Genomic DNA, 20,999 nt, shown 5'->3' with positions numbered 1-20,999 from the left:
GACGTCAGGCTCCCGCGGCCCCAGCGGCCGCCCGGCGCGGCGCGGCTCAGTCGGCTCGAGTGGTTTGGTAACGGAGAGTTGGCCCCGGCCCTGCAGTCCTCTGCCGCAGTCGTTGGGCTGCGCCTCCGCTGCCGTCGCCGGGACGCGCCGCCGAGCCCTTCGTCGTCTCCAGTCCCTCGGCCTCGGTTCGCCTCGCCTGCCGCACGCCCACCATGACGAAGACTGAGAAGAAGTCCTTCCATCAGAGCCTGGCCGAGTGGAAGCTGTTCATCTACAACCCGACCAGCGGAGAGTTCCTGGGGCGCACCGCCAAAAGCTGGGGTGAGCGCGCGGCGGGGCGGGCGGCTCAGCGGACGGCCCCATTCATTGCCCGCGGCCTGGGGGCCCCTGCTCCGTGGCTGGGCGGCCGCTGCCCCGGCCCGAGCGGGGCGCACGTGCTGCCGGTTCCCGCCGCGAGCGGCGCCGGAAACGGGACCCGCCGGCCCGGCCAGGCCTCCTTTGTGGGGAGCGCGCCCTGGAGGCCCGGGCCGCGCCGACTGGGGAAGCCGGACCTGCCCCTCGCCTGCTTGGGGAGAGGAAATTTCCATTGCCCGCTATCTTGTGACTCGGCGACGCTGCCACCCGGACACCCGGGAGAGTGCGGGCGAGCGCCGGGAGTGTGTGTGTGTGTGTGTGTGTGTGTATGTGTGTGTGTGCGTGGGTGGGTGGGTGGCTTGCAGGGACGCGTGACGGGGACTTAATCACTGGGGCACATTGTCCGCGAACACGCACTGGAATTCCGACCGAGAAAGGCCGGCTCGGAGAGGGTTTCTTCGTGCTAGGAGGTCACAGCACTTTTCTATCTTGGGGATTTTGCTTTGGGGAAAGGCAGTCCTGTCTAAACACCCCCCCCCACCCCCGCGCGTGCCCGCCCCTCGCCTTCAAAACATTTGGTGATGGTTGAATGTTAGCAGCTTTTCTCTGCGCGAACTCATTGTTTTAAAAAGATATAGTGAATCCATCTTCTGGGTGTTGTGCGGTCGTGAGGTGCCTTTTTTTGTTCAAAAAAAATGTTAGAGAAAGTGAACAAGTGTGTTCCATTATTGCCTTTATACTTCAACAATTTTATCTTTTTGAAATCCTTTTAATCCTTTTAAAGAGTATCTTGTTAATGTACCTTGACTTTTTTTTTTCTCATTCCGAGCAAGAATAGATTTCTAGAGCTGAGAACCGTTGGGGCATGGTATTTTATTTGAGAAGCTTAAAGACGGTAAATGAACTGTGGCTCAGAAAAATAACTTGAAGTGAGCTCCTGCAGGGTGGAAGGCGACTTTCCTGTCACAAGCTGAAAGGGGCCCTGGAAGAGTGTTTTGGGGTTTTTTTGTTTTTTGTTTTTTTAAATTTCCAGCCTCCACTTCAGAAATGAGGAAAATGAGACCCGGAGGTTGTGATTTTGCCTATGTAAAATTACATATTCTACGGGGCCAAGAAAACAGCCCAGTCTCCTTTAATCCCAGTCCAGTGGTTGTATTATCTTACAGATGCCTTGCCTAACTGCCCAGTAATTATGTACAATTTTTATTTAAATTGCTATCTTTTCTTGGGAGCTCACTACGAGCAAAGGAAATCAGCCTTCCACCCAGAGTTAAAGAGAGAATGATGATTATTGCTTGTTTCTGGCATGTACTTCCAACTGAAGCGATCTGGGGTGGTGGAGAGCGATTTATCTTGTAGATTACCTTTTGCCTTTCTGTCTGCCTTTCTCATTTCCAGCACTGAGTATCTTTACCTCGCTAGGGTTTCTGCAGGCTCTCACTGTAGCCCAGACTGATCTCAGACTTACTTTTGGTAGTTCTCGTCTCAAGTCACTTACATGAGTGAACATCAGAGTAGCTCAGACAGTGCTGTTTTAATCTTTATTTTAGCATATAGATCTCCTTGATAATATGCACTTAAATAGATAACATACAAAGTATCTAGAATTGGGCAAGGTATAAGGGTTGTAGTGGAACATAAAATAAAGTTGGGATTAGCTTTGGAAGAATTAGGCAAGACCTCTTTACGGAATCAGCATTTATTACCCTTATGCTCAAATAGTAGATTTCGAGTTTATTGAGGGAATTGTGAGCCAGTGCAGAGTGGCAGGGGTGGTTGAAGATTCCAGCACAAGGGCATTCTTTTAAGGAAATGTGGGTGGGAGGAGACTAAAATCCGCTCTCAGCCTTCAAGGCCATGGACCTAGACTCTTGAGTGTGCTGTGGAGAAGGGCTCCTACACCCAGACTCATGTATGTGCCTTTGGGGCTCTCTGCCAAGAGGGGTGCTTTTTACTTAAAATCATCAAAGCCCTGTATGATCCAGCTGCCTGATCCACCATTAACATTCTGGTACGTCTTTCTACAATTTATGTGATGTTTCATTTTTTAAAAGCCAAAAGAGATAATAACCGTAGACTCAGATTCTAAGTATTTGTAAACACCTTGCCATGTTAAAAGGATCTCTGTCACCAGTTTTATTAATTTATTTACTTGACTCATATCCCACTGTGTAAATAGTCTTCCCCCATATGTACTGGTTCTTTCTTCATCCTCCTCCCCTTGTGTATGTACAGTTCTCCAAATTTATTTCTTTGGGATCAGTTTGTGGGATTTCTAGGCTGCTCATAAAAATCTTTAGAGTTTGAAAGCATGTTGTCATGGTGCGTTCCTGGCAGTTGTCAGAGTATATTCCCACCAAGGATGTAATGGTGTTTTACCCTCAACACTGAGGCTATTCTTACCTTGTGATTGCTTTTACATTTCTAAAAAACAAAAACCTCTTATATATGTATATTTCTAGTTGTGTCTCCACACCTCCATAAATTTAATGCAGGTAGTAGTTAAAAAAAAAAACATTTTTATCCTTTGTAAAGTTTCTGTCTGTTTTGTATAAAGGCTTCCTGAGACTTTATAAAGATGTCCACAGTTTTCTGGTTTTATTTTTCTTAGGTCTGCAGTATGTTCCATCTTGATATGAGATGTAGCCTATAAGTACATTAGATACTTTAAAAATATTTAAGAAATTTTTTTTTGCACTGGTTGTGGTAGTGAATGCCTTTAATCACAGCACTCAGGAGGCAGAGGCAGGAGGATCTCTGTGAGTTCGAGGCCAGTCTGGTCTACAAAGTGACAGCCAGGGTGGTTAACACAGAGAAATTCTGCCTGTAATTTTACTGTAAGCATTTTAGAAAATGAAAATTTTGCTTATTGCATCACATTACTGTATTGAAAACAGCTATCTGAAGCTTCTGAGTAGCAGTGTGGGGATTGAGGTATACCTAGAGCTACTCTCTCAAGTGTGGGGATTGAGGTATACCTAGAGCTACTCTCTCAAGCTGAACAGTGAGCACACAGCCGCTTCTGACGAAACAGAACAAAAATGTTGGTGCCTGGTGGCTGATCTTGTGAATTAAGTACAATTAGAGCTAATGTGCTGAGACTTGGCTGTCATCTAGTATTAAGGTAGGCAGTGTGCCATGAGTTGCAGTTAAATTTATTTGGTTGTTTTGAATCCTGCTGACTTCAATTCAGGCTCTCCCACCTCCACTTCCTGAGTGCTGAGATTATAGGCATTTGTTACCACATCTGATTTACAATTAACATTCAATTATGGAATGTAATAACAAAAATATATCCAAGGAAGAGTTGTTTCTTATTGTTTCTATATTTTGTATGTATGATACACTATGTAAAAAAAATTAATTTACATTAGGCATCAAATACTGTAATGTAAGAAATGTGTTTTCAGCAGGAATTGTACTCAAGACGTAGGTGAGAAAAATCACTTAGTGAGTTAGTGAGAGGGCAGAGTCCAGATTAGAGGTTCTATTTTGTAAATTATGCCTGGCATGGTATCATTATAAAGATAAACTTGGGGCATTGTTATCTAGGTTGTCTATTGATAAATGTTGTAAATTAATATTGACTTACAACTCAAGATTCTGATTACTAAGCATAACCACATAAATTCTGGTTCATAACTAGCCAATGTCATCATGTTCAGATGCCCTTTTCATTCATAATAGATTTGTGAAGTGCCATTTTGGCAACCACTTGCTTCCTTTCTGGGTCCCGCCTTAGCACATGCTCTGCTCAAGAGACTAGTTAGTTGTCTAATTGTAGAGAAGGCAAGTTTGGCTATCATTCAGGTGTTATGTAGCTTTATGAGGTGATGGTCTTCAGTAAGTAGGTCCTTTGTGAAACTATACATACAGGCACTTTAAAAAGACTTACCTTACCTTGTGTGCAGGTTATAAATGCGGGAGGGGCAGCACCCTATAAGGGCATGTACTGAAGTGTCACCCAACAGGAGTAAGACGTCAGTCCTAAACTGTCCAGAAAGTAGACCTGTGGTGGATGAAGGAAGCAGGTTACAGGAGTCATTGTAATAGTGACCGGATCTGCTTTTGTTTATTTGTTTTATTTTTGTTGTTGATGTTTTCTTTTGTTTTTTTCTGAGACAGGTATTCTTGTTGTAGCTTTGGAGCCTGTCCTGTGACTCTCTCTGTAGATCAGGCTGGCCTCAAACTCACATAGATCCTCCTGCCTCTGTCTCCCGAGTGCTGGGATTAAAGGTGTGTGCCCCTACTGCCCAGTTGACCATATGTGTTTTAATGTTATTAAAGAACCTCACTCCCAAATAGTTTGCTTTTTCCCCCTCCCCAAAATTGATTTCTGAATTTTTTATCAGAATTAAACTGTACTAATAGGTGGGTTTTATTTTATTTTTAAAACCATTTATAGGCTAACATGGCAGCTCACATCTGTAATTCCATTATTTGGAAATTGGAGATGGAATTACAGAGGCGGGAGGATTGCTCTAAGTTGCAGGCCAGCCTAGTGTACATATTGAGTTTAAGGACAGCCAGGGCACCATAGTAAGACTTTGTCTTAGAAAAACAAAACAAAGGCCTTCCTACAGTAATAATTTTGCAATGGTTTATCATTGCATTTGATTAAGTACTAGTTATTTAAACACTGATTATGCAAAAAAATGTTACTTATTTTAACATTTACTGTTTTTAAATTTTTTTTAGATTTTATTTTTATGTATGAGTGTTTTGCCTGCATGCATATCTGTGCACCCTGTGTGTGCTTGGCACCCCTGCAGGTCGGGGAGGGTGTCGAATTCCTCTAACTGAAATTATAGATGGTTGTGAGCTGCCATGAGATTGCTTGGATTCAAACCCAGGTACTCTGGAAGAGCAGCCAGTGCTCTTCTTAGACATCTTAGACTTAGACTTCTTAGACATCTCTCCAGCTCCCAAAACATTTACTTTTGAAAGATAAATTTATTGTTTTCCGATATTTGCATTGTGATGATTTTTAAAATAGAAATACTGCTGGTCTCTAACCATTTCATGTAATTGCTGATGGCATTCTAATAGTCTGTTTTCCTATATGTAAATAAAAGTTTAAAGCCTATAATACCTAACATATAAATAGCTGATTTTGTCATTCTGTGTTTAAGGAGAATGACTTTATCTTCTTAACGCTTAGTTAATATATTAAGTAACTGTGCTTCATTTCAGTGTGTCTGTGCATGTGCGTATTTCAACAGTGCACATGGAGAAGTCTCAAGACAACCTGTGAGAGCTGACTCTCCTACCGTTGTGGGTCCCACTCACTAAGTCACCTTGTTCCCTCGCCCTCCTTTTTAAAGACAGTTTTACTGTGAAGACTTGAACTTGAGGCAGTCCTGCCGCCTTAGCTTCCAAAGTGCTAGATTACCGGCATAAATGACTGCCAGCTTTTTTTTAAAAAAATTACCTATGTAGCAGACTTTGTGTGCTGCCTTGTGAGGTGTATCCCAGCAGCCATGGTGTCTTTGTATAGGGATCCACGGTGTGCATGTCTGTCTAGTCATGGGCTTTTTATATTGTCATAAGCAAGCTGCCTCGCTGTGGTCTTCATGTGGTCTCACACTTACCTCTTTGTGGTTGTATGCACTGCTCTCAAGGCCTCCTTGGTCCGGAATGGCCAGCTTATTCCTTTCCCCATACTGTTCATTCTCTGCATATTAGTTCTCCCTATTTGTGTGACTTCTTTTGCATGTCAAAACTGCCTCAAGCCTTCTGATGTGCTCTAAGTGAAAATAATACCTCTTGTTTCTAATACTATAAACCTGATGTGTGTGTGTTCCATAATGCGGAATTTACAGCTGCATTTATGTCCTGTAGCATCTAGTGTGTTTTTTGGGATGAGCAAAGTTCAGCTTGTGATTCATTTAGTCCTGGAAGTGATATTGAGAGAGCATTGAGTTAGTCACTTAGATCTATACTGAAAGTTTGATGTAGTTCATTGTACAAGAAGGCATAATTCAGTCAGCCAGATTACTGTGTTCCACTAAATTTCTCACTGATATTGAAGTTTCTAGCATCATAATAAGGGTGAACATACAAGACATGGTGTATGTATAATACTTGATTTCTCTCAGGAGTCCACTGAGAAGATCATACTGGAACAGAATCCAGACCTAAGTTCCAGTTCCACATCTGTATCTAAGCTTAGATTCTCTTTGAAGAGCCTCTGGACCTTGATAAAGGGGAAAGGGCACGGAATTTCAGACGTCACTGTATGAGCCTGTCTGGATGCTTTCAGCCAGGAAGCAGCAAACACTGAAGGACCAAATGAGTGTGTAGGCTTTGCTGGCTACATGGTGCCTATTGTGGCTTTACCGTTACTCCAAGTGGATGACAATTGTGTGTCTGCCTTCTCAGTATTTGATTTACAAAAATGAGTTGCGTCTGTTGACTCTAGACATAAAAGTGGTCATTGTAGACTGACTCAAGAAATTTTGAAGTGGGCCAGGCTCAGGAGTGCACACCTGTAACCCTAGAGATTGGGACACCAGCAGGAGAACCAGACGTTCAAGGCCAGCCTGAGCTGTGTGAGACTGTCTCAGCCCTCTATTCCCAAAAGAAGGCATGGAAGAAAAAAATAATTTGAACTGGTCTGAATGGCATATAGACTCTTGGGTTCCTACGCTCATGTAACAACACACTTGTTTGCAATTTAACAAATAGATATCCATACTCAGTACGTCCCTTGTTACCATCAGTTTCCCTGGGCAATCACTATTATCTGTGTTAGTGCTTTTAAACATGTGATACTTGATGTATCTATTTTGGGTAGAAGAAGTCTGACAGCTTCTTATAAAAGCAAATATACACTTACATCCCAACCCAGCAGTTCTCCTATGTGTTTACCCAAGAGAAATGAAAACATATCCACAAAAACACTTGTAACAAGAATGTGCATAGTAGTTGTGTTCGTAATAGCTCTAAACTGGAAAAAGCCCAGGTGTCCGTCAGTAGGAGAATAGGCAAACAAACTGGTATGCCTGCACGGTGGAGTACAACTCAACTAAGAAATGTATTAATGCCATACAAGACATGGATAATGCTGAGTGTGGTGGTGACACATGCCTTTGATTCCAACATTTGGCAGTTTAAGGCTAGCCTGGTACACATAGGGATTTCTAGGACAACCAGAGCTACTCATAAGACTGTATATTTTAAAAACAAACAAAAGCCCTCATAATTTCATTGGGAAAGCTTCACTGAAGAAAATACATACTAGATGATTTTATTTGCATGCTGTGAAAATGTGCAGAACGGAGGCTGAGTCTAGAGCAGTGGGAATAGAGATCTGCTGGGATGGTTTGAGGTTATCTCTTCAGTAGGAGTTGGGGTCGTAGAGGTGAACGAATTTTGTCAAATGTAATGATCTGTAAACTTTCCGTCAACTTTAGCTATTAGGATGGTGAGTTGTTTGGGGGCTGAAGGGCATTGACATCTGCTGTTTGAACTGCATTCAGAAACTAGACACAGTAAGGTAAATGTTAACTGAAGACTGGGATTCTGGGTGTTCACTGTTAAATTTCATTCAGCTTGCCTGTACATTTGTAAATAATACTGATTGAAATGTCATCACCAGTATGTTTCTTAAAGAAATTTCAGTTTTCAGGGCTGGAGAGCTGGCTCAGCAGTTAAGAGCACTGACTGCTCCTCCAGAAGATCTGGGTTTGAAATTCCTAGCATCCACTTGGCAGCTCATAACTGCCTATGACTCCAAGATCTAACACCCTCACACAGACATGTAGGCAAAACACCAGTGTGCATAAGAAATATAAATTTTTTTAAAAAAAAACTTCCGTTTTTCCATCAACCCTTCCTTTTCTTTTCTACTTTTATATGAAGAGGTAGAGTTTGGGATTTTTTTCTATTTACTATGACTTGCCTGTGTTTCAATACCAGAATATGTAGATTTGTTTAATTCTTCTGAATAACTGCATAAAATTCTGTAGTGTGGAGATTTATAGATTGCTTTTTCTAAGTTTTATTTACTATTTGTGTTCTGCATGTACAGGTTAGAAGACCTTTGTTGAGGTGGTTCTGTCTTTCTACCATAGGTTCTGAGGATTGAGCTCAGGTTGTAGGGCTTGACTCATAGCAAGCCTTTACCCTTTGAGCCATCTTGCCAACCCCCACTTAGTTTCTTGTTCATAGGCCTGAGTTGTTCTTACTGTACATCTTTGTAGCTGTTTATGCTTTTCTTTTTAAATATTTGAATTCTATTTTTTAGTTTACTGTGTGTTGTGTTTGTTATTGGAAATTGAACTTAGTTTTGCTCACGCTAGGTAATTGCTGTACTACAGAACTATATTCCACTGGGTTGTTTTTTTTGTTTGTTTTGTTTTGTTTTTGTTTTTTGAGACAGGGTCTCACTATTAAGCCTTGGCTGATCTGGAACTGGGTATGCAGATCAAGTTGGCCCCAGACTTAGTTTGTCTGTTTCTTCCCACCAAGTGATGGCATGAGTCAACCACAGCCACCATGCCCAGTTTATCCCATCTTGTTTGTTCATTATTATAATGTATGTGTTTTGCCTGCATTTGTGTTCGCGCGTGCCTGGTGCCTAAAGAGGTCAGATGAAAGAATTGGAGCTGCCATGTGGGTGCTGTGCTTTCTCCCCAGTTTCTCTTTCTGGGGGTAGCCCAGGTTTTATATCTGTCTTTCTACCTAATTAAGTCTTAAGGATGATTTGCAGGGGGGGGGGGCTGGAGAGACAGCTCAGAGGTTAAGAGCACTGACTGCTCTTCCAGAGGTCCTGAGTTCAATTCCCAGCAACCACATGGTGGCTCACAACCATCAATAATGAAATCTGGTGCCCTCTTCTGGCCTGAAGGCAAACATGTAGGAAGAACCCTATATACATAATTAATAAGTAAGTCTTAGAAAAAAAAGAATGATGGGGGGGGGGTTAGCCAGGCGGTGATGGTGCACACCTTTAATCCCAGCACTCGGGAGGCAGAGGCGGCAGGAAAATCTCTGTGAGTTTGAATCCAGTCTGGTCTACAAGAGCTAGTTCCAGGACAGGTTCCAAAGCTACAGAGAAACCCTGTCTCAAAAAACTAAAACAACAACAACAAATATTATTTGTTTGTTTGTTGTACATCACCCCACCCCAAATATAAGCAAGATTTTATAGCCCAGGCTAAAAATAGTCTGGGATAATTGAACTCCTCATCCTCCTACCTTCATAGAGTGCTGGATTACAGCCCCTGGCACCCTGGCTGTGCTAGGAATTGAAGCCTGAACTTCATGGTGCTAGACCAGTGCTTTAAAATCTAAGCTATGTCTCCAGCCCAGTTTACTCTTCAACTAACTAAAAACTTGACAGCTTTTCGTCTTTCTTTCTTTTAGTCAATACATTTTTAACTCTTTATTAAATCATTTTTAATATGTATGTGTGTGGAGTTGGCACGTGATTTATTTATTTTTTTTTAAGGCAGGGTTTCTCTGTGGTTTTGGAGTCTGTCCTGGAACTAGCTCTGTAGACCAGGCTGGTCTCGAACTCACAGAGATCCGCCTGCCTCTGCCTCCCGAGTGCTGGGATTAAAGGCGTGCGCCACCACCACCCGGCCGGCACATGATTTTTTGAGACAGGATTTCTCTATGTAGCCCTCACTGTCATAGAACTCATTCTGTAGACCAGGCTGGCCTCGAACTCCCAGAGATTCACCTGCCTATGCTTCCTGAGTTCCTGAGTACTGGGATTTAAAGGCGTTCGCCACCATGCCTAGTTTATTTTAATTTTTTAAAACAGGATCATATGTAGCTTTGGCTGGCCTCAAACTATGTAACCAAGGATGATCTTGAACCCCTGATCCTCTTGCCTCAGGTTAAGGCCTGAGATTACAGACATGTGCTAGCATGCCTGCTTTGTTTTTTAGTAAAAATTTAAAAAAAAAATAGTTTTCTGTGGGTACAAGAGATGCCAGGGATTGAACTGAGGGCCTCACACCTGTTGAATAGGAGTTTTATCCCTGAGCTACACCTCTAGCCCACTTGATTTTCATTTAGTTCATGGCTAGTTTATGAACAGATGCTCTTAGATTTGAAGAGTGTGTTTTTTGATGACCCCAAAGCTCTGTCTGTATCTTAGGCAACTTGATTGTTTTTGAAAAATACTTTCTGGCCGGGCGGTGGTGGCGCACGCCTTTAATCCCAGCACTCGGGAGGCAGAGGCAGGCGGATCTCTGTGAGTTCGAGGCCAGCCTGGTCTACAGAGCTAGTTCCAGGACACGCTCCAAAGCCACAGAGAAACCCTGTCTCGAAAAACACAAAAAAAAAAAAAAAAAAAAGAAAGAAAGAAAGAAAGAAAGAGAAAGAAAGAAAAATACTTTCTGTCCTTGATATCTCTTTGTTTCTGGACATTTGGCAAAGATACATTAAAGTCTTCATGATTGTGGGGCTTTGTGTGTGTGTGTGTGTGTGTGTGTGTGTGTGTGTGTACACAACAGGAGTACAAAATTTGAATCCACACAAAGTCATGGAGGTTCCTACCTCTAATGCTACGTCTCTTTTAATTTGAGTCAGAGTTTCATGTAATCAGGTATGCACAGGCCTGACATCTGTCCCCATCACAGATCAATAAATTAAAGTGCTAAACAGAACTGAAGGTATATCTTAGCTGTAGAGTACTTATCAGCACCACAGGCTCCTTGGTCTGACCTGCAGCAGTGAGGGCGAGGACCTCACTAAGCATAGAAGTACATGTGACCCAGCATTGAACATAGAGATACATACCCAAGAGAAATGAAACTGATATCCAGCACATCTTGTGGGAATATTCTAGTGAAGTTTGTAATGTAGCTCAAGGGTCAGTGAGATGTATATGATATTAGTACAGTGGACTAATAGCCACAGAGAGGGCCGAAATGCTCAGACATGTTTAGATACGGGTGTCCTTGAAAGAAATTATTCTCTTTATGAGACATTTTTAGAAAATTATGCTTGCTTGAGCCTGGTGAGGTAGAAGACAAAGAATGAGGATGAGTATGAGGGGGGCTGTAGGAGATCTTGCTGAAATATTTTTAAATGTATTGCAATAGAGTTGTATAAATCTGGACATACTAGAAACAGTTTAACTGTATAGTACATTTGAATGTCAGTGGCAAACCATATTCTAGTAACATTCTACTTTTGTTTTTAGGTTTTTCTTTTTTTTTTTCTTATTTTATTTCATTTATTTTTTGTTTAAATTCTAATAGCTTGCACAAGACCTTACAGACTGGTCAGCATTGCAGCAGACTGTGCTACAATACATTACGTGAAAGAGGACACGGGGGAGGAGGTGGGTGGGGTACAAAGTGTACATGTATGAAACTGTCAGAACAGAAAATTAAAATCCAGATATACTAAACATTCTAAACTTTGTGTGACCTAATATAATTACTCTTTTTTTTGAAAAGCATACCTGCCTCTGCCTTAAAATAATTAAGACTATAAACAGAATGGTTATTTATCAAGGAAAAGTTTCTGATCCCAGAATCTTCTGAGCTGTCTTTCATGTCAGATTCCTGTGGGTAACTAGAAAATTTGCAAAGTAGTGAACCAAATCATAAGGCTCAAAATGCTGAGGGTGTGTACTCAGGGCTGCTTTTGTTTCCGTTTGGTCTTTTTTGAGCCAGTGTCTCACTGTAGCCCAGGCTGGCTTGCATACTCTTGCCCAGCCCTCTGGGCTGGTAGTGTGTGTCCAGTTTTGATGAAGCTTGTGGTCTATGTTGAAGAACTTGTCTTTATTCCATTTCTGACGGGATCTTTAGAACCCTGGGATTTTCTGTCGTCTTTGTTATGCTGATGAAGTTAGATCCCTGGCTTCAGAATGAGGGCTGACCCACATCCCAACGGTTTAGGGATGTTGAACTCAGTTGACTGTCAGAAAAGGAAGAAGGGGGTTGTAAATTGAGTCCCTAGAGCAGGCTAGGATTCAGTCTAGTGTCACTAAAAGATGAGACTCAGTACAAACTAAGCTGTATCTTAGTGGCTCCGAGGGTATGAGCAGATGTGCTGGAGGCTTGCCCTGACCACAGTACCTGAGAGAAACCGTACAACTTTCCTTAGTTCTGTTGGGTTTTTCTAGTGAAGGATGGAAGCTGAGGATAAGGAGCAAAATATTTCCAAGACACAGCTGGGACCCAGCTTTCTGGTGGAGCATCTAAGGCCTGTATTCACCTGGTAGCAGGACTACATTTTACAGTTAGAGCTGAATCAAAGAGACAGAATGGGATGGGACCTGTTTGTGAGACGGGGTAAACCTTGGCCAGATTTCTTGCTTCTTAATTGTATAGATAACACATGAACCAGACCTCAAGTAAGTTTTTTTTTTTTAGAGTAGGTGCAGTTGATTAGGTTAGACTTGACCCTTATGTTTGCTGTAAACCCCACTGCAGTTCCATTCCACACGTTTCTAGTTTGTTGCTGGAGTTTTGTTTTTATCTTATCAACTCTCAGCAGCTAATGTCTCCTGAGTTGGAACCTGTGAGTTATCCTGCCTGCCGTATACGAGCCTTCACACATGCACGCAATAGGAAATGGGAATGTGAAAACAAACCTTGACTTCTGAGTTTTCCTTCTGTACAATGAATACTTAGGTTGGTACTACTGTTAGCTTCTTTTTGGTGCTGAGTGTGGGACACTAGATTAGAGCCAGGTTGAACTAGCAAGACCCATGTTTCCAGACGTCCTGGCGCACTGGCTCCAGCTGGAGCTCTGTCCTAGCTCTGTCTCCTCATCAGAAATGAAGAAAACCATTTTGAAAATTGGTCGTCTTAAGAACAGAAATAGAAGTCTGGGCTGGTAGTGAAGTAGTGCCCACTGAAGAAGGGATTTCTGGTTGTACATACATGCTGATGTAGTGATCCCGGAGTAGAATCAGAAGGTAGCACTGGGGCTGCTGGACAGTGAGAGTGGCTTTTGCAGAGAATGCTGTTCAGTAATAAACTTCAGCCCTCCCTTTTCTTTCTTTCTGGCAGGGTCCTGCTATGTAACCTTAGTTGTCCTAGAACTCACTTTTGTAGTCCAGGCTGGCTGAAATGGAGATTCTTTGACAACTTCCTGTTCTAGCCTCCATTGTGCTGACATCACAGGTGTGATTTACCATGTCTGTCCGTGATATCGTGATATTTCTTCAGATTTTTTTTTAATGTGTGTTTTGTCTGCATGCATGCAAGTGCACCACAAGCTTGCCTGGTGCCCTTTAAGGGCAAAAGAGGGCATTGTACTTCCTAGAACTGAAATTTAGGATAGATGTGAACCATCATTGTAGGTGTGGTGACTTGAACCTAGTTCCTTTACAAAAGCAACATGCTCTTAACTGCTGAGCTATCTCTCCAGCCCCATTTCTTCAGATTTTTTTTTTCTTGAGACAGGGTTTCTCTGTGGCTTTGAAGCCTGTCCTAGAACCAGCTCATGTAGACCAGGCTGGCCTCAAACTCACAGAGATCCACCTGCCTCTGTCTCCCAAGTGCTGGGATTAAAGGGGTGTGCACCACCACCGGCTTCTTCAGAATTTTTAAGTTCGTGTTAGTTTCTTTTGGTTGTTGTTGCTATTTTGTGGGTTTTTGTTTTGTTTGTTTGTTGGTTTTTTTTTTCTTTTTTTGGTTTTATGAGACAGGATTTCTCTGTGTAACAATCCTGGCTGTCCTGGAGCTTGCTTTGTAGACCAGACTGGCTTCAAACTCACAGAGATCCTCCTGCCTCTGCCTCTTAAGTGCTAGAACTAAAGGCGTATGCCACTGCCACCTGGTGATGCTTTGTGTTTTGGAGGGGTATTTTGCTGTGAGTTCTGGGCTACTGTCCACTTGCAGTCCTGCCTCAGTGCCTTGGGTGCTGGGATTACAGGTATGCACCGCCATATTCGACACTGTTAGTTTCTGCCCATGGATAATGACTAAAGTCTCTTGAAGGATTTGAAGTCAGCAAGTGTTTATCAGTCATGTGATAGAATGGTTGTTTATTGTTTGCTGCTGTGGTACGTAGGCCAAGCAGACAGCACACTGCAAAGGCTCCGCACGATGTAGAGCTTTGGATGTTCTAGGTAGAACCACCTCGTTGTTGAGTTCAGCCCATCTGCAGTCCTGGGGCAAGTTACAACTTTGTTTTTATTTTCTGCCATTTTTTCTTCCTCCAGAGATGAAGAGATGGTTACATTGAGAAAGTATCAGGACTCTTGTTGAGTAGTCTTGGATGATGTTTATAAGAGAGGTTAGCTTTAGTTTTTAAGTGCTAGGTTTGTGTTTTGGCAAATAAGCGCTAGAAGTAACTCATTGCCTGGTGTCTGGTACAGGGTACTGTGGGGGGATGTGTTCAGTCAGGGTCTCCTGTATCCTGGGTCAGCTCTAACTCTGTTGCCAAGGATGACCTTGAGTTACCAGCAGGAGCCACCACACCCAGTATGTAGTGCTGGGGAAGGAACCCAGTCTGCAGACTGAGCTACATCCCCAGCACAAATTTGTATATATATATTTTATTAATTCAAGTCCTCATGTGAAGCTTTAACACTTATCTTTTATTGTATAATGATTTTTGGGTTGTTCATGTTCATGAGTTTCATTTATACTGTTTTCCCTTGAAATTAACACGTTTGCAGATGTGAGACCTTTTGGGATGAATTTTAAACGCTTTTCTCCCGTCTTCGCGAGCGAGCTCTTCTGGCAGCAGTGTGCTGTTTGTCAGGATGCGACACTCCTGAGCGCATACGTGAGCACCTAGGACTGGTTGGTGCTCGCTCCACTCTGCGACCTCTTCTGGAGGCAGTGACTGTTTCTTTTCTCACTGTAGCACATGACTCACCCCATGAGATTGCCTTTTTTTTTTTTTTTGGTTTTGTTTTTCTTCTTCCTTTTCTTTTTTCTTTTTCTGCAGCAGGACCGAAGTGGGTGGTGGGAAGCGATGCTGCCCGAAGGTGATCTCTGTCTCTCTTCTTTCTGTCCACTTACTCTGTGTCTGGTAACTGGGAGGAAGGGTAGGATGCCGTCTAAATTAATAGTCCAGCCAATGTTAGACTGTTAGACAGTCAGCATTGCTTAGACTATTTCCCTTTGAAGTGGATTTCTGGCCTGCAGTAAAGAAAGTTTATCTGGCTTTGGGCATAATCTGTTTTGGGATCTTGTTCTTTGAGAATCGAAGAAAGTTGTGTATCAATTTGTGGGGTGTGGATGAATAAGTATGTTCAGATTTTCATTATTATGAAATTTATAAGCCCTTTGAATTTGTTCCTGTGGGAGTCCTCTTAGGAGGACTTAGATATATTAAGATGGGAGTAAAGCGGGTAAGATGTCAGTTCGGTAGAGTTGAATATTCTTTAGTTTCTCCTCGCATCATCCATTACTTTTAAAAAACATTTAAATATTAATAACTTACTTCAACTATATTCTGATATATAATTTTGAAGATAGTCATTTCTAATATTAGAACTTTGAACGTAGCTGATAAGTGAAAAAATACTGATCATTTTTGGTGTTCCCAAAACAAATCATTGGCTTGGGATAGACCTAAGTGTTTTCCAGTTATAGGGGTGGGACTGAGTTTGGGTATTGAAATGTATCTGTCATATGGTGCTTTGTGCCTAGCTGCAGAGCTGTGCCCTGGCGTGCAGTGCTTGTTTCTGGTCTTGTCCTCTTCTCTGCGTGTTTGCATGAGCCCTCTACTTAACCACTGTTTTCAAACTTTATTGAATTTCATCTTTATGATTTTTTTCCTTCTCTGCACATTTCTTGGTTATTCTTTAAGTTAACTCGCCCTTTAAAATGTTAACATAAAGCCGAGTGTGGAGTGTGGTGGCACACACCTTTAATCCCAGCACTCAACAGGTGGGTCTCTGAGTTTCTGGCCAGCCTTTTCTCTCCAAAAAGCTACAATCTCCCCCCCCCCCCCGCCCGACAAACCACCACCAACAGAACCGTAACAACTGTATTGTACATAAAGTATCTGAAGTACAGGTATAGAGGAGGGTTTTTTTTGTTTTTTAACTTGCCACTTTAACATCTGAGTATGTCGGGGGAGGCTGTCCCACCTAAAAGCATCTTAGTTTTGAGGGCATGAAATTCTTTTTGAGAAGCACTCCCCCATGTGCTGGACTTTTAAAGCTCTTGGTTTTTTGTTTGGTTCTTTTTTTTTTTTTTTTGAGGGGGGTGGTGGTGTTTCTCTGGCTGTCCTAGACCAGGCTGACCTTGAACTCAGAGAGATCCTCCTGCTTCTGTTTCCCTAATGCTGGGATTAAAGGTGTGTGCTTCCACCACTAGGCTAAAGTTCTAACTTTGAACCAGAGAATTAGTATTGAAAACTTCTTTGCTGGAAGGACATGATGAGAGGAGGGCTCATGGGGTTAGAGGCAGCTGCTTGCCAGAGCTCCCCTTGCTTAGGCAACTTCTGTACCCTCCATATGAGGATACTTGGCTGTGTGCATGGCAAAGCATGGGCTCCCACCCCTGCATTGAACAGTTGGTTTGCTCGAGCCCGTGTAAGACCCTGTGTATATCTCATCTCACCTGTGTTTGTCTCTCCTACAGGTCTGATCTTGCTCTTCTACCTAGTTTTCTATGGGTTCTTGGCTGCACTCTTCACATTCACAATGTGGGCCATGCTCCAGACACTGAATGATGAGATTCCGAAATACCGAGACCAGATTACTAGTCCAGGTAATGGTGTTGACATTATCATAGATTTTAAACATCACAGCATATGGTTAAACCTTGGTTCAGGAATGTGAACTTAGTAAGTATGAACTTCATACTTACAGTCACTTACTGGTCAGTTTTGAATCCTTTGACGGGAATAAGCAGAAATGAATGTTTTAGTGAAGTGAGTTGGAATCTTATGAAGAGTTGAGAAGGTGTACAGCACCTTCCCACTGCCTTCATTATGGAGGAAGCACATGTTTTGGCTCTGGCTTGAGTTATACTATTAGTCTGATAAAATAGATGCCCTGTGGTTTTAATTGGTTGATATGAGAGTGGTAAAAAAGATGACAACATTAGAGAGTAAAGGCAATGTGTTCTTTATATGCCTAGTTCTCTGTCATTTAAAAATCTGTTATGCTAAAGAATATATTTTTAGCAAAAACCCTCTTACCTGAAACATTAGTTATGTAAACTACATTTTCTTCACCTGATGTTATTCTTTTGAAACAGTTTTTGAATGCTAGTTCTGCCTCAGGAGTTGGCCTCACGGAACTGGCAGTGTCTGTGTGACGATACTGGAAATTAAACTGTGCCCCACCCCCGCCACAAAGGCTCAGCAAGTTCTCTAGCACTTGCTACATCCCTAGTTACATCCCTAGCCTAGTCCTGGCTTTTTCGGCCGAGTAAATCAATATTTATTCAGAAAAGTGAAAAAGAACTCCATAAGAGAAGTTCTGAGGGAGTAAGGACCTGGGCTTGATGACGTTTTAAGAGGAAAAGTAGTGCATGGAATTCCCCAAGTGTAACAAGTTTTCTAGAACAGGGACACGCCTGTCTCTATAGAGGAGTAGAATCCAGGTAGCAAGGAGAATGAGTGGGCCCAGCATGTGGGGAAAGTGGGAAGTTCCTCCGTAGAACATTTGATTTGTCAGCCACTTTTGATGTGTCTTCCAGGGACCACTTGGCAATGTCTGGAGTCACTGTTAGTTACTGGAACTGGAGTGGTAGTTGCCAGTAGAAGCCAAGGATGCTGCTGAGCAGGACAGCCCCTCCTTCCCAACAGAGTTATCCCACTCAAACTCATGCTGAGACATTCTAGTCCATATTTTTCCCACTTTGAGGAGTTCTGACCTTTATTACCAGAGAATCCACACCAACTTCCACAGCCATTTTTTTGTTCTAGTTTTTTGTTTACAACTAATATACCTTTTGTCCTCTGCCTACACTAATTTAAATTTCATTTTCTTTCTAAGTTATATATGACTGTGTTATTATCAGCCATAATCTAATCTAACCTCAGAAATGCTAAACTGTTTGTCATTGTACAAACCATCTAAACAGTAAAGTGTGTTCAAAACTGAGTTCTAAGTTGGGTGGTGCCAGCAAATGCCTTTTAACCCAGCACATGGGAGGCAGAGGCAGGTGGATCTCTGTGAGTTCATGGCCAGCCTGGTTTACAGAGCAAGTTCCAGGATAGGCTCCAAAGCTGTACACAGAAAACCTGTCTCCCCCCCCCAAAAAAAACAGAGTTCTGTAATATTATTCATTGTATTGTAGTTTTACAGTATAAATAAGTAAATAAATATATAAACAAGTGTGTATTTAGTACAAAGTTTTTCGATATGAGAAATGTTTGTATTAAAGTTAGAAGCCAGATTATTCTTTGTAGACAAGTATGTTTGCCCTTTCTTTGCTCTATATGCATGGCTATCAACTCCTGATGAAATTACTACTGGTTGTAATCCAAATTTGGTATGTAAGAAACATACTTGAATGCTTATTGAAGGAAAAGAGTATTTACAGGGTTCCAAATGGAAACTCTTTAGCTGAAAAGAGTAGACTGTCTTTAATATGTTTTCATAGTTGTATTTTGAATGATAAAGTGCTTAGACTGAGCAGGTGAGCACCTGCTGGTGGCTTATACTTAAGTTCTTAGTTTCTGGTATGCTCAAGAGTTTCTGTTTTGTTGTTTAATCTGTAACAGCAAGCAGCAAAAAACCCTAAAATAGTATTTGATAAAAACCTGGGTTTAGAAAGTTCAAAGTAAAAGCAAGGGAGAATGCTCAGTGGTAAGAGAACTTGCTATGTAAACATGAGTTCAGATTCCTAACATTCAGTAAAAGCCAAGCATTGCCACTTGTACCAGTAACTCCAGTGAGGAGGGTGAATGCAGGAAGGCCACAGGCTGACTGAGTAGTCAGCTTAGCAGAAAAAAATACAAATTCCAAATTCACTGAGAAACGACCGGCTCAAGAATAAGGTGGGAGCTGATGAGAGTAGGGGCACCTGATAGTGTGCTCTGGAATGCATGTGTGCGTGCTCTCCATCCATCCATCCATCCATCCATCCATCCATCCATCCATCCATCCATCCATCCATCCCTCACCCATGCGCACACAATTCAGAGTAAAACAGGATTTTTTGTGTGTGTTTCTTTGGTGGTTTCCCCCTCCCCACCCCTGCTGTAACTAGCTCTGTAGACCAGACTGGCTTTGAACTCACAGAGCCCACCTGCCACTCTCTCCCAAGTGCTTGGATTAAAGGCAACACAGCACCTGGTAAAACAGTATGTTTTAAAGGAAGGAGTGATGATTATAATTAACTGAAAATAATAAAATTTAGGGACTGTTTCTAATTAATTTGTCTAACTAGTTTTAAAGATTTGAGTTCTTTTAGATGTTTTTCATAATTTGATCCAAATAGAGAGTTGTTGATAATTGTAACTTATCTGTGGACACACAGCCCTTCGGGAATAAAAGTAAGGAAAGGTAGTTTCTTACTGTTAATAACCCTCTCTGTCTCTTTTTTAGGACTCATGGTTTTTCCAAAACCAGTGACTGCCTTGGAATATACATATGACATGTCTGAGCCAAGTACTTATGGAAAATTCACTGCAGACCTGAAGAGGTTCCTAGAGCGTAAGTGTGACCTAGAAGAGGGCAGAGCTGTAGTTTCACATGGAATTGCCTGGAGAAGCAGCATTTTTAGTCTGTTTTCCAATTTTGTTCTCCCTGTTTCAAACACAGACAGCTGGGAGGATCTGCAAGTAAACTCACTGTCAGCTGTAAGAAAGAAGGCAAATCTGTGTCCTGTAAACAGTGCCTCTGAGTATCAGAGTCTCCTGTGGTGCTGGCATGCTGGGCAAGCGCCCCCCACTACTGGCACCGCAGCCTGTTCTGGGCTCCTTTGTGTCAGAGTGTAATGTGCTCATCTTACATTTGTTAGAGTCACCAGTACATGATTCTCTCTAATAAGCGTTGTAGCCAACGTCTTTATTGTAGCTGGCTTAACCAAATTCCTATGGATATAATAACAGTCAAATGAGGAAATAGTAAGAACTTTGGTTTACTTGACCATCTTATCCCTTCTCAGCCACACAGTTGTTCCCTAGTTGCCAAAGTCATGGAGAAGCTTTCCCAGCACCACTGTCTATCTTGCTAGACTGTTAGCTTTCTCCCCTGTGCTGTGCTGGTGGCTCTGCTCTGGCTGGTGGTTTCACTGATCACAGCTTTGTTCCTCTAGCATTCTTCCCCATATAGTTTTTGTTTGTTTTTTTTTTTTTTTGAGACAGGGTTTCTCTGTGTAGCCTGTGCTGGAACTAGCTCTGTAGACGAGACTGGCCTCAAACAAAGATCTGCCTGCCTCTGCCTCTGGAGTGCTGGGATTCATGGTGACCACCCCCCACTTCCCACCCCCAGCTGGATTGTGGGTTTTGAAGGCTGGGCTGAGATGCCTGGTTGAAGGACGAGGGAGCCAGAGAACTGTCTAAAGTCAAGTTCATCGGGAGGAAGAGTGGCTGGATACAGCAAGCCAGGAAGTAGTAGGAGATGGACATTGGGTCTTAAAGGAGGACCGGGTTTTGAAGGTCCTTAGAGGCCTGTTGTATTCTTTGACTCCTATAATTGACCAGGATGGGAGATTTAAGAAGTGAGTATACATGGATTGATCTCATGTTTGAAGAATCACTAAGAAGACTTTTGAAACCAGACTGTAGAATGGATCTTTTTGGTTTTG

The 20,999-nt window shown here is 42.3% G+C and overlaps 1 protein-coding gene across 1 annotated transcript in view; it reads left to right on the top strand.

The window, feature by feature from the left end:
• The first annotated feature begins 7 nt into the window (after positions 1-7).
• The window catches only part of Atp1b3 (ATPase Na+/K+ transporting subunit beta 3), a 31,029-nt gene continuing 10,037 nt past the window's right edge, over positions 8-20,999 (top strand). The window contains exons 1-3 of the mRNA XM_005366670.3: positions 8-321; positions 16,875-17,003; positions 19,796-19,903. Of these exons, the coding sequence (XP_005366727.1) occupies positions 213-321; positions 16,875-17,003; positions 19,796-19,903 (346 nt within the window). The 5' untranslated portion in view covers positions 8-212. The remainder of the gene's footprint in view (positions 322-16,874; positions 17,004-19,795; positions 19,904-20,999) is intronic.

Source organism: Microtus ochrogaster, unplaced genomic scaffold (genome assembly GCF_000317375.1).
Source record: "Microtus ochrogaster isolate Prairie Vole_2 unplaced genomic scaffold, MicOch1.0 UNK12, whole genome shotgun sequence".
Taxonomy (NCBI): Eukaryota; Metazoa; Chordata; class Mammalia; order Rodentia; family Cricetidae; genus Microtus; species Microtus ochrogaster.
This window is presented reverse-complemented; position numbering and strand designations above follow the sequence as displayed.